Source organism: Pteropus medius, unplaced genomic scaffold (assembly GCF_902729225.1).
Source record: "Pteropus medius unplaced genomic scaffold, Ma_sr-lr_union100, whole genome shotgun sequence".
Lineage (NCBI taxonomy): Eukaryota > Metazoa > Chordata > Mammalia > Chiroptera > Pteropodidae > Pteropus > Pteropus medius.
Window position 1 is genome coordinate 3,121,210 of NW_024349801.1, and position 13,758 is coordinate 3,134,967.

The 13,758-nt window shown below is 40.6% G+C and overlaps 1 protein-coding gene and 1 long non-coding RNA gene across 3 annotated transcripts in view; both read left to right on the forward strand.

The window, feature by feature from the left end:
* The first annotated feature begins 735 nt into the window (after positions 1-735).
* The window catches only part of KLHDC4 (kelch domain containing 4), a 50,711-nt gene continuing 37,688 nt past the window's right edge, over positions 736-13,758 (forward strand). The window contains exons 1-5 of one of the 2 annotated variants that reach the window (XM_039888711.1): positions 736-913; positions 2,520-2,606; positions 3,787-3,878; positions 6,996-7,074; positions 7,680-7,778. In XM_039888711.1, the coding sequence (XP_039744645.1) occupies positions 815-913; positions 2,520-2,606; positions 3,787-3,878; positions 6,996-7,074; positions 7,680-7,778 (456 nt within the window). In that variant the 5' untranslated portion in view covers positions 736-814. The remainder of the gene's footprint in view (positions 914-2,519; positions 2,607-3,786; positions 3,879-6,995; positions 7,075-7,679; positions 7,779-13,758) is intronic. The other variant, XM_039888712.1, reaches the window with a different exon arrangement.
* LOC120622912 (uncharacterized) overlaps positions 10,985-13,758 on the forward strand; it is an 8,505-nt gene continuing 5,731 nt past the window's right edge. The window contains exons 1-2 of the long non-coding RNA XR_005658591.1: positions 10,985-12,347; positions 13,622-13,625. This is a non-coding gene — a long non-coding RNA (uncharacterized LOC120622912). The remainder of the gene's footprint in view (positions 12,348-13,621; positions 13,626-13,758) is intronic.

The following is a 13,758-nucleotide window of genomic DNA, read 5'->3' on the forward strand; positions in this document are numbered from 1 at the left end:
TATTAGAAGTCATCTTCTAAGTAATAAGCATTTTCACTCTGCTCTGTCCAAATCATAGCATTCCATGTCCTACAAATGTTTTTCCCATTTATTACGTTATTTGAGTCAAATACTAGAGTACAATTTCCTAGCAGGCAGTTTTAGTTTCTTAGGCTTGGTAAATTGACTACCGTCGGAGGGGAATGCTATTAGCCCTGTTCTACAGATGAAGAAATAAATCCTCTAACACAAGACATTTGAGGAAAGTCACATAGAAAGCAGGATTGTATTTTTCTTGTTGAACACAATATCCTCAGCACCTGAGTAGTAGAGAGTTTTATGTGGGAGAAGGGATTGTCTTCAACTTGGGTTTGCAAATTCTTCTGAGTATATGAACATATTTCTGGGGGATGAAGCCACAGCAATCATTTAATTTCCAAACGGGTCCAAGATAGAAAAAATGTGGCTCCCTTACAGAGTCACCCAAATTGGGTCATTCTACACAATTTGGCTAAGCCATTTACCCAAATACAATAAACACCGAAGCAGGCCTTCAAGCCCAGACTAGGTAGATCCGAAAACGATAGTACTGCGTCCCCAGGGACGCTGAGGGCGGAGGGGACCGGACCCGGGCCAGTCACTTTCTATGAGGATATCATTCACACAGCACAAGGTCCGCAAGCCGGTTTTTTCCTAAGACGTGGGCTGTAGCCCTCCCTCCCGGAAGTGACGCACTTCCGTGACTCGCCCCGCCCCCCCGCGCACGCATTTCCGGCGCGCCGCGCGCCTCTTTCCATCTCTTTAGGTGTTGCGGCACCTCCTCAGACCCGGCGCGATGGGCAAAAAGGGCAAGAAAGAGAAGAAAGGCCGTGGGGCGGAGAAGACGGCCGCCAAGATGGAGAAGAAGGTGTCCAAGCGCTCGCGGAAGGAGGAGGTGAGCGGGGCCCACCGGGACGGGCCCCGGTGCCCGCGTCCTCCTACGCGCGAGCTGTCGTGCTCCTCTCTGCTGTCATCCTTCGTCCAGTGTCATCGCCCTTGCCGGGCTTTGTTCTGCCCGGTGTTGGAGGGGCCCGGAGTTAGTGTAGGAGGACCTGGGGGCGAGCAGGAGCGCCTCTGCAAGGGACGTGACCTCAGTGGCAAAGGCTTAACTTCTGAGCCTCACTCGTCTTTAAAAGAGGGTGAATAATTCTCACAGCAACCCTAAACAGAGCGCATCCGTGGAGTAAGTGGAATTCTGGGGGCGTTCCATAACAGTTGATGGTAACTCCCACTTTCTTCTCTCTCTGTCAACCCCTCTTCCCCGCTCTCTTTCCCTCACTCCCTCTCTCTTTCTCTCAGCAGGGTTTGCAGATAGAACAGGATTGAACTTAAGAGTTGAGCGTCCTGCTTTCTGTTACTTGTTTACCGGCTCCCTAACCTGGGGCAATATACAATGGTTAATGAGTGCAGTGTGCCAGGCACTGTGCTCTCTGGGCTTTAATCCTCACAACCAAGTGGATTAGGTAGGTTTGGCGTCCCCATCTGACAGGAAATCGGAAGCTAACAGGTTACACTGCTCAGGGTCACACAGCCGTGAAGTGGCAGGACTGGGAGAAATGGGAGTTGAAGCAGGTTGCCTGAAAGCAGAGCCTGTGCTCCTGGTGAGTGGAGCAGCCAAGCCTACTTCCAACAAGACACCCTGTGGAAACGACTGTCCTCACGTGACTGGGGCTACCCGCATAACGGTAGGCCTTAGTGCCAGTTTGTGCCAGGACTGATAAAGCATCTCTCCCATCACATCTGCTGATCCTCATCCCAGCCACTTCTTCCACCCACCTTATCCTTGTCTTCCCTTCCACCTTAAGGAAGATAATTTCTCAGGCGGATGATACTGGACCAGGTGCTCTGAACTAATTATGACTCCAACAGTCCCTTTTCCATTCAGGTCTCTAAAGTTCCAGTCATTCAGTAATTTGTCTTGAGTACCTAATGTAGTATATTTGGCATTAGGGACGTGGTGGTCAGCTGGACAGCTGTTAGATAACTACCCACATAGAAGTAGCAGAACAAAAGACACTTTCATTGACTGCTGTGAAGGTGAAAATTGGCAGAGCCACTTTGGACCCCACTTCGTCAATATCTAGAAAAGTGGAAGCAACCCAGTAGTTACACACCTAAAGGTTTACCTTGGAAAAATTCCCCCCAGCTACACAAAGATAGGTACGAGAATGGCCAAGTAGTGTCGTTTATAAAAACAACATTGGAGTTGACCCAGATGTTCTTTCATCATCAGGATAGATAGAGAAACTCATCACAGTGGTAGCTTTGCCACAGTGAAAGTGAATAGATTCAGTGTATCGAACTGTTCATTCCATAGGGTTGAGCAAAACAAGTTACCAGAGATGATACAATATATCATTTACATGGAATTGAAAAATGTAAAACAATGCAGAAAGTCCTCTCCTAGTCAATAGGTTCTGTGACTTTAAGCGAAACTGTACAGGCAGACCTTATTGCATTTTATTGCACTTCACGAATGTTGCATTTTTTACTAATTGAAGGTAAGACCCTCCACCAGCAAAAAGGTTACGACTGCTTTATTGCAATACTCTAATGTGATCTGGAGCCGAACCCACAGTATCTCAAAGGTATAGCTGTACACTGAAACCAGTTTACCCTAGGCTAATTGATATAGACAAGAGTTCCTTTTGCATCTCATCAATGTTATGAAACGATTATTGGAGGACCAACTGCAATATATATATTGCTTAAGTATACATAACACGTAGTAAAAGTATAAAGAAATTGCTGGAGAGTAATGAGCACCCGGTTCCAGACAGTAGCTACTTTGAGGAGGTGAAGGTGGTACACCCAGGGGAAGTTTGGGGTGGGGGTGCCGGTGGCTGTTTAGGCCTAGGGGATGTGGTCTGATTAAAGGAACTGAGAGGAAGCCACTGCAGCCTGGAATGAGGAAGTGGGGTGGGAAATGAGGCTGGAGAAGAGGGAATAGTCTGGAAGTGTCGGTAAGTACAGGAAGGAAATCTACCTTCAGTGCGGAATGTGGAACCAGGGAAGAAGGGCTGTGTATGGGTGGGTGTGTTTGTGGGAGGGGGGCTGGGAGGAAAGGAGGGCATATCCCAGGTCTCAGCATGAGCAGGATGTGTGTGGGGAGTGAGCTTTCAAGAAGAGAATTAAGAATAGAAGAGAACTTCTCCCCATGACACACAGGTCATGCATCACCTTGTTGGGGGGTGGTAAAGGGGTAAGTTAATGCAGGGAAATAGGCACTGGACTGGAGGTGGGAAGACTGGGTGCCATTGCCCAGTTGGACAGGTAAATATTAAATTGGTGTCTGTAGTTGTAAAAATAGAAATCTTCTTGCACAGAGTTGCTACAGCCCATAGTTGCTGAGCCCTCACATGGAGGCTCTGTTCTAAGCAGACTGACAAGTCTTGCTTGGAGTTTTTGTTATTTTGATGGGAGGAAGGTGGAAAGAAAATGAATAAATGAGCAAAAATTCTTAGACACTGCTATGCAGACAACAAAGCAGGCTGGTGGGGTGGCCCAGCCTTGGGTTTCCCAGAGGTGGTTGAAGATGCTGGTCTAGTGGAAGGCCATTCAGGGGAAGGGGGAGGGTTTGGAATGAGATGATGCCTGTGGGGTGCATGCATCCATACTTCCAAGAAAACTGCCTCTGAGGTCAAGCTTTGAGTATTTTTGCATGTGTCATATTCTGTGTCTGTGGACAATGGAAAGCCGACCCAGGCTTTTGACCCCATAAGAGAAGTTAAGAAAACGTCTCACATGTGACTGCTTGTCTGCCCTTAGGAGGACCTTGAAGCTCTCATAGCCCATTTCCAGACACTAGATGCCAAAAAGACTCAGATTGTGGAAACGCCCTGCTCCCCACCTTCACCAAGGTAAGTGAGCAAGGCTCTTCATTATAGCTTCTGACAGTTTTCTTGTATCAACTGGAAAACTGCTTTAAAAAGGCAACACATTTTCATAAATAACCAGGCACTTGGGACATTTTCATCATTAAAACCTGTTCCTGATCAGCTTTACAAAACATTTTTTCCCTTTCTTCTGAAGAATGTACATGAGGCTGTTCAGTTCTTTTGTCATGCAGAAACATGGAAATGAGGTCTCAGCACAGCTGCTTATCTGGGAAATTCTGCCAGGTTTGAAAGCTCCCCAGCTGATAACAATCTGTGGACTCAAATGTTGTCCCAATGCGCTTTTCTTTGGTCCTTAAGATATTTTAAAAGTGCCTATCACAGGTGGAAAAGTTAAAATCACAGTAGGTTTTAGCTGTGTTTCTTTATAATGCTTTTAAGTTCTCGTGAAAAATGTAATTATTTAATATAAATTGTGTATAAGCCTTTTTAAATGAATTTATAAATTGTGAAAACTCCAGAGTCTTTAGTAGGATCTCAAACACTTGTGAGATAAACTGAAATGAGCAGGCTTTGGTTTTCGTCTGACTTCTTATTCCTCTGGGTCAATTCTTGTCCTCTCGTCTTCTGAATTCCAGTTGTTCTATAATTTGATTTAAGGCTCTGTAATTCTTTTCTAACAGCAGAGGCAAGACACCGAATATACTAAGTTAGGAACCAAGGAAAGGCCTCATTAAGAGAGAGTAAACCAGGTCCTTCAGAGAAGGGGAAACACGTTAACTTCATAAGTATCTGGGACTGTTTGGTTGAGAAATGATTTGCTTCATTTCCCTCAGAATGAGATTCGTCTCCCTAGAGTTGTCGTTAGCCTGAATGGAGGCCTGGGGTCCAGCACTTCAGGAAAAGAGGTGGTTATAGTGTGATGCAGTTATGGTGCTGCCTTTGCTTCAGTGAGGTGCAGGTGATGGCTCTGGCACCTGAATTTCACGGTCCCGGGACACAGGATTTAATCATCACCTGTTCAGTTGTTGAGGGTAGATGTGAGGGGCGCAACGTGATTAGCCCTTGAGCTGATGAGCTGACAGCAGCTTTCCAGCAGCCTCCAGGAGGTCCTTCTTATTCTTCATTTAACAAATTCCGTTAGAAATGTGGTTTTATTTTTCCGTGTACTCGGCATATTATCGTTGGGGACAAACATTAAATTCCACGTGTGGTAGTTGTACATTTCATTTGAATTGTTGAAGCACAAAAATTCTTGAGATCTCTAGTCTTCACATGTACAGCATCCCTGAGGGAAGCCACTTATGGATTGATTTTTTGGATGACATTTTAGAACTTTTCCTAAAGTAACTGCCCCAAAAGCCAGGTTTAATGTCAGGATATAATTTGATACGTGGGCAATTCAAATGGGTCAGCTGGGAATGCTTCCTAACAGAAGGGAGCAGTTGACAGAGCTGAGATAAAACGAAGACCTCTTGGCTGGCAACCTTAGTAACTTCTCACCTCTTACCTCTCTGTCATATTGTGGGAACAAAACCATGAAAATTACCAAGTTTTATAAGTGTGTTTATCTCGCAGGTATTGGCTCAGGTGTAATTTGATGGGAAAATAAGGACGAGGTGCTCAGTTGCATCAGTGCTTTAGGGGGCCTGTATGTCTGTGACCTGAAGAAGGCGGGCATGGACAGCAGTGACACTTCAGCGCTCTGGGTCTAAATGGAATTGTTTTCCAAGTTGTGTTTGTTACTTTTCCTTAGAAAATTAAGCGTTAAGTGAAAAAAATTATGGCCAAAGAACTTTGAGAAACACTGATTTCCTATTTTGGAAATTTTAATTGTGATGAAAGTATATACATAGAATTGCCATTTTAACCATTTTTAGCTGGACAGTTCTATGGGATTACTTAACATTCACGATGCTGTGCAACCATCATCACCATCTCTTTCCAAAAATTTCATCATCCCAAATAGGAACTCTATACCCAGTAAGCAATCCCTCTCCATTCCCCTCCTCCCAGCCCCTGGTGACCTCTACTCTATTTTCTGTTACTCTGATTTGCCTGTTGCAGCTATTTCAGGTAAGCGGAGTCATACAGTATCTGTCCTTTTTCACTTAGCATAATGTCCACAAGGTTCAGGCACATTGGAGCATGTATCCGAACTTCATACCTTTTAAGATTGGATGGACCACATTTTGTTTATCCATTCATCTGTTCATGGACACTTGGATTGTTTCTACTTTGGGGCTATTGTGAGTAATGCTATAATGAACGTCGTCATACAGATATCTGTTTGAGTCCCTGTTTTCGATTTTCTTGGCTCTATATCTAGGAGTGGAAAATCTTTGTGTTTAACTTTTTGAAGAACCATGAGACTGTTCACCGAAGCATCTGCAGTATTGTAACACTGCTTTCTTTACTGCAGAACGTCCCAGCCTATGAAATGTTTCTGTGTACAATAGATCTCCAAGAGAAAGAGTTTTCAGATTTCCCAAACTTACTTGACCTTGAAATCGTTCTATTGACAAGTGTCTTTTGGAGTTTGTGTTATGGAACACACCTTGGGGAACACCTTGAGGGGATTCTTAAGGAAGGGCATTTTCCAGTGACCTCAGACACCACCCAACTTTCAATACTGTCCACTGAAATGGTCAGGATGTATATATTATTTTCTTATAGCTATTCTTTTGTCCTTGTGTAAAATAAATAGAAAGTTATCTGCATTTTTTTCTAGATGGAAGGCATCTGGGATGTATATCGAAATGCTTAAATACTAGACTTTTTAGAGCAGTTTTGATTGTGATTTTAGAGGATACACTTTTAAAATAGGACAGTTCTGGACAACTTGGCACATAAGTAGGAGTACCTAGACTTGTCACTGCCTGATGCATTTTAGCCAGATGTTATAGGAGTAGCCCATGTCCTGCCCTCCTGGGACAGGGAGCCTGGATGCTAGTATCATGGCTCAGACTGCTTTTAAGGGTGGTGCTTTAGCTTCTGTTCTCAACCCCAGGATCCTCTCATAAAAGTTTAGAAAAGGCTAGTCCCTGGTGGTAAAGCACTTTGATAGAAGAGAGAATGGCTCTCAGATTGGGCATCAAGTGGTTTGATTTTGTATTGATCGGCTACGTTTGTCTCTTACAGGTTAAATGCCTCATTCTCTGCTCATCCTGAGAAAGATGAATTAATCCTTTTCGGAGGTGAATATTTCAATGGCCAAAAAGTAAAGTATATATATTTTTCTTTTCTCCCCAAGTTTCCATGGGTCTCATTTGGAGTAAAATTAATTTAAAGCAGTGATATCAAATCCTCATTGGTCCTTTAACTCTCCTCCCGTGTGTCCCACGTGCTGAGCCATCGGGTCTGGCATGCAGTGTTGTCGTTGGCAAGCCATCAGTGACCTTTAGGCTCACTCCTCTTACTGCCTGCTTGAGGTTGACCAACACACTGCTCATTTGGGTTGCTTGTTCATTCCGTTCTTCCTCATGATGGATTCCTAAAGTTGTTTTGAATAGAAAAGGTGCTGATCAGTTGTAAAGCTAATTTTCATTTTTAAGCAGGCCAGAAAGGCCCCTGTTTCAGAATTGTATACGAAACAGTTAACAAAAGCATAAATACACCTTCCTTGCATAGTGGACAAATGCTTTTTCTGTCATCATCCCAAAGGATTCAAGGGACCAGCTGAACCCGTCCTGCATTGATAGGATTTGCATTACTTTAAGAAACATGTTTTTCAGAGAAAGCTAGCAGCTGAGATCCTTTTTTCCACTTATTGTCACTTGCAGGAAGCATCATTCATAACAGTAAAGTTCCTCTTCCTTTCTACAGACGTTTTTATATAATGAACTCTATATCTACAACATTAGGAAGGACACCTGGACCAAGGTTGAAATCCCCAATCCACCTCCGAGGCGCTGTGCTCACCAGGTATGTGTTGGTACTGACCCTCAGTCTTCCTTTTGTTCCTGTTGGGGCTTTACTCTGAGGATTCTGTTAGAGACTTTTAGATTTGGTAAATGACAGGTAGCCTGGTGCAGAGAGGCTGGGCTTTGCACATGGTCCTAACTTTGCTGTTTTTTTAACCTGGATTTGTTACTGAGTTTCTTTGCATGTCAGTGTCTTCATCTGTAAGACAGGGAGATGAACACCTGCTTCTCCAGGTGATGTGAAGATCATATGAAGTAATCCAGGTAAAAATACATAGTGTGGTGCCTGGCATGTAGCAGTTAACAAATTGCTCCTTTTCCACTTGAGCAAGAGAGGCTCTCATAGGCCTAAGATCTGGTGACTAGAGAGGTGAAAGAAGAAAACAATGTTTAAAAATAGGTGTAAATGGTCCACGGAAAATAATTATTGTAGAGTGAAGGAGTTGTAACTGGGGATAATGAAGGCATAGCACTAAATCTGCATGTTGTAGGCTAGTTTCTGCTTACCCCACAAGGACTCTGTCAACACTGTTAATCTCTCAGGGAAGGGATCCTGGTTTCAGATTCTGTAAGCTCCATGAGGACAGGCACTTGGTCTTCTTTTTCATTATTATAACTCAGTACTTGGAATGGTGTCAGCACTCAGAACACAATTCGAATGAGTAATATCTCTCCAGGGTGGAGAAAGATCATTATAGAGCCCATGGTGTGATTAAAACATTCCTCCACAGTATGTGGTTCTTCTTTTTCTGATTCTGTGCTCTGAAGTAGCCTGCTGATGTGAAATTGAGTCTGAGAAGAGGACCTGCCTGCCTGAACTGCACGAATATCTTGTGCACATGAAGGCTCACAAGCGTTTGGACTGGTTTATCTTCTGGAAAAAGGGAATTCACTTGCTTTCAGGTTTAAAAATTACATCTTAATAAGCTTGGATTTTAGTAAATTAATGGGTCTTGATAGGTTCAAGTCCATTTAACAGAGCCCACTCCAGTTTTTAAGTGAATAATCTCCAGGCTTCCAAGCTAAGGACCAAGTCTTGTCCTGTCCTGTCCTATCGATGAGCACTCTGAGTCCACAGTCTTCCTAAATGCCTTGTTAGGTTCCTGGGCCTCAAGAATGCCTCTTTCCTAATGGGGCAGTCATGCTCCATGCCCACGTCAAGTAATGCAGGCTTGGGGGTTCTTTTGTGTTTTTATCTATTTTAATCAGTTATTAACTATGTCCTTGAAGAATTAGAGTCATAAAAGTTTTTGAGATTTTTAAATTCAGTTATTTTGGCTGTGTGCTCAGCAGGCTCTGATTCATATGCATGCCTGATGAGGATTTTATCAGTCTGGGGTTTAATAATAATCTTGTAGTTAAGGTTGGCTAGCTGTTTATGCTGTGAATTTCACAATGAATTAGAGCAATGGGAAACAAAATTGGTAATAAAGTCTTTTGCCTAAAGGTCATTATAGTTCAAATTCTTCCACATTAAATTCTGAGACATAAACGTTTCTACGTTATAGACTAGTTTAATGAATATGATGTTCAAAGCCATGTTTTTTTTTTTTTTATCTTCTCTTTAATCATTTAGCAGGCAAAAAGAGTAGAAAGAGAAAGCTTATATGTACACCCTTCATTCTCCTAGATCCTGAATTTTGGATCAGGATCTTGAGAGTTTAGATGGCATTTTCTGAAATGAATACAGCTCAGTGAGAGAAAGTAAAGTGTCATAATGTCTACCTAATGTGTGACCGAATGACCTAAGAGAGAAGAAGGGAGTGTTCAAACTCTGGGGCCTGGACTTTTGAGGATGCAGGGAGCAAGACTTGAAAATCGAGGCCTGAGTAAGGAGGAGGAGGTGAACATCGTTAGTTCCTGTCGTCTTATTCACCTGATGTTTGTTTCTCTCAAAGTAATAACTAAAACACTTGAAACAATGTATTCTCTCATAAAGTGAAAAGTTCCATATGGTTAATAAAAAAAAAGGCATCTGTGTTCTTATTGGCCTTTGTGCATTAATGAGCAGTAAGTAGTTTATGGAGAAGAGTTGTTATATATAAAATGTTTATTCATGAAATAAGGAGAATTCTTCTGACAGTGTCCATTTGAGCTGCCGAAAGTGTTACTCCAAAAAATTATAGCTTTATTACATTCCATCTGAGCAGGTATTGCAGGACTCCTAGACTTGTTCACTCAGGAAATACTGAGATCGCTAGTCTCCAAATTAGGCATTTCATCCATATTTTTTTCTTATCCAAGAAGTTTTTCTTTTTCTGTTTTTTTCTTGTTACTTTGGTATAGTAGCTGCGTAATTGTTTTTACCCACAAAGACTTGGTTGAAAATATTTGAATAGGGCAGATTATTTGAAATATTAGAATTTTAAAACATACCTTGTCGAAGGTGAATGAACTATATTTTGACAATAGTGTGACTTTGTTGTCAGAACATGTGTGGAAACTAGTTTTCCATAAAAAATAGTAATAAAGATGTTTTAGTTTAAGCGTCATCGAGAACTCTAGAAAATAAAGCGCTAACCAGATGTGTAATACGTGTGCTTTTTCTTTGGAAAGAAAGAAAAAATGAATTTATTTTACCCTAAAATCTATTTTCTTTGTCTTTGGGCGTGACAAGTGAAAAGATTTTTTAAAATTATGTATTTCCTTAAGGATTTAAATAATTAGCAGAAATGACACTTGTATTTTATTATGATTTATCTTTAACTGGTACATTTGAAGAGCTTCTTTCTTTGTATTGATGTGAACTGGAAGCGTGAACCCTGAGTGTCAGTGTAACTTTGCTGTGTGACCAGCACACTAGTGACCAGCCATTTGCTTGATTTAACTTGAATTTTCTAATTATATCCAATGACTGGGGTTGTATTAGGTAATTGAGATGCCGTCCACATTTTAATCTTTAACAGATGGTTCTGGCTTGAAGTTGTAAGGGAAATAATTTGCCTACATTACCTCTCATGTAGCAATTTTAAAATTGTTTTTGAAAGAAGTTTGAGAAAGTTCCAGGTGACTTAAAAATTTCAGCACTAGATTCCAAACAGAAGTTATATTTAGTTAAAGTATTTGTAGTTTTTCTTTTCTTTTTGACATCGAGTTCATTGATTTTCCTTCTCTCTATTGTTTAAACATTTTTCTTTTTCAATAATTTCTTCTTTGTTTCCTTCCTCTTTGGGTTTAATTTGCCTTTTCTAGCTTCTTACAATGGAAACATAGATCATTTATTTTAAATCTCCATTTATTTTAAACCTTCTTTTCTAATATAAGCACTTAAAGCTGTACATTTCCCTCTAAGCACTGATTTAGCTGCATTCCCACAAATTTTGATGTGTTTTATTATCATTCAGATTTAAATGACCTAATTTGCTTGTAGATGTCTTCTTTGACTCATGGATAACAGTATTTAAAAGTGTGTTGTTTAATTTACAATTACTTAGGGATATCCCAGATATCTTTTTGTTATTCATTTCTAATTCTGTTGTAGTCAAAGATCACTTCATGTGATTTTAATCCTTTCAAATTTTTGAGACTTATACTATGGCCTAACATGATCTATTTTTGGTACATGTTCTGTGTGTATTTGAAAAGAACGTACAATCTCTAGTTGGTGGATATAGTGTCCTCAGGATACGTTCATATCTTCCATATCCTTACTAACTTATCCCTGATAATCTTCTGAAGTTTTTGTCTACCGTTAGCACAGCCACCCCAAATTTCTTAGGATTAGTATTTATGTGGTATATTTTTTCCATCCTTTAAATCTTATCCTATTTGTCTTTATAGTTACAGTATTTTCTTGTAAACAGCACTGTAGTTGGGTCTTATTTTTATATCCATTGTGAGTTGGGTCTTATTTTTATATCCATTTTGCTTTTTAATCAGTGTATTTATCTGTTAAATTTAATATGATTAGTAATATGGCTGTCAGTAATGTTTTTGATATTGTTTGTTTTCTATTGGTCCCTTTTGTTCTGTATTCCCTTTTCTCTTTTTCTCTACCTTCTTTTGGGTCGATTATATTTTAATATCCTCTTTTTGTCTTCCTCGTTGGCCTGTTAGCTATCCATTTTTGTTTTTGTTTTAGTGGTTGCTGTGAGTTTGCAGTATACATCTTTAACTTAAGATAGGCTGTCTCCAAATGATATTTTGCCACGTCTCATAAACTGAAAGAACCTTACAATAGAATACCTACATTTTATTCTTTCATCCTGTGTGCTGTTGTCATATATTTTATTTCCATATATATTAGAAGCCCCACAATACAATGTTACTGGTTTCTCTTAGACAATTATTAAAGTAATTTTAAAATGAGAAGGGAAAATATTATATTGATTTATAAATCTACCATTCTAACACCCATTTTTCCTTTGTGTAGATTTATGTTTTTATATGGCAATATTTTCCTTCAGCTTATAATTTCATTTACCATTTCTTGAAGTGCAGGTCTGCTGACTACAAATTATTTTCAGCTTTTTTTCCTAAGTGAAAATATCTTCATTTTATATTCATTTTATAGGATATTTTTGCTAGCTATAGCATTTTAGGTTGACAACTGTTTCAGCATTTGAAAGTTGTTTTGTTTTCTGGATTATATTGTTCTAATGAGAGGTCAGTGGTCATTCTTACCTTAATTCTTATGTATTCAGTGTGTCTTCTCTTCCCGCCACAGGCGGCTTAAAAGATTTTATTTTTATCTTTGGTTTTTCAGCAATTTGATTTTGATGTACCTTTCTGATTTTATGGGAATCCAGTACATGTATGTTAGACTGTTTAATGTCTAACAGGGCAGTCAGTCTGTCTTTTTCTCTCCCTCTGCACCCCTTCCCCTGACCCGGTCCATTTCTCTTTTGGCTTCATTTTGATAGTTTTTATTACTCTTCAAGGTCAGTGGATATGCTCTGAACTCGTGAATTATTTATTTTATATATGATATTTTTCAGCTCTAGAAGTTATTTGGTTCTTGATTATTGTTTCTATGTCTATTATGTTCATGTTTTCTTTTAAATTTTTTGGACATATTTATAACTGTTTTCAAGTTCTCGTCTGCTAATTTTCTTATCTCTGTCAATTCTGGGTGTCTTTCTATTTACTGATCTTTCTCCTTGTGAGTCCCATTTTCTCCCTAGAACTGTGTAATTAGATGCAGGACTTTATGAATGCCACCTGTTGACTGGATTTTGTTTTCATTTATCAGTGATTGATGCATTTTGTCTTGGCAAGTGGTTAAGTCACTTGCATATCATCTTGATCCTTTTGAGACTTCCTCTAGGGTTGTGTAGCCCTAGGCCTTTCTTGGGTCTCTAATGAATGCTCTGGGTGTTCAGTGATATCTTTCACTATGCCTTCTAAGATATATCTTAACTGCATTGTATTGTGCAGCACAAATGTATCACCAACTTCATTAAACTCAAAAAATGTGTTAGGTTTGGGCCTGAGCTAATACTCTTCGTATCTGCTTTAAAGATTTGAAATGATCAGTTTCTTTTTGATAGAACTGGGGTTTTAGAGTGATAGGAAACTGGCTTGTTTCTTTATAGGTCATTTATCTGTGCTGAGATGATGTACACAAAACTGACTGAAAATGGGAGTGGAGAGAGGGCTGTGTCATTCTCAGGATGCCACCAGGACCCTCCACTTAGTCCAGGGCAGGAGTAGCATAGGTGACAGAGCCGTGGTTCTGCAGCATTTTTAGGTGCCAGGCTGCAGCGGGAGCTTTGGGGTGCTCAGAGAGTGCCTGTGGATGAAGTCTCCTGAGGACCGGCTTCTGACCCGCCCAGCGTGAGCTTTTCTCTGGAGGGCAGGTAGGTATTCACGCAGAAGAATGCTCAGGAGCATCCTAGAACCCAGCAGCGTCTGACCCAAGTCTCCTGCCCTGGCTACAGGGAGGACATTCTGAGATGAGGTTAGGGCTTAGCATTCGAATGTTTTGGTTAAAAAGAAGGCTGACCTAGAGTTCTAGGAGAAGAGTCCATTTTTATGTGTGT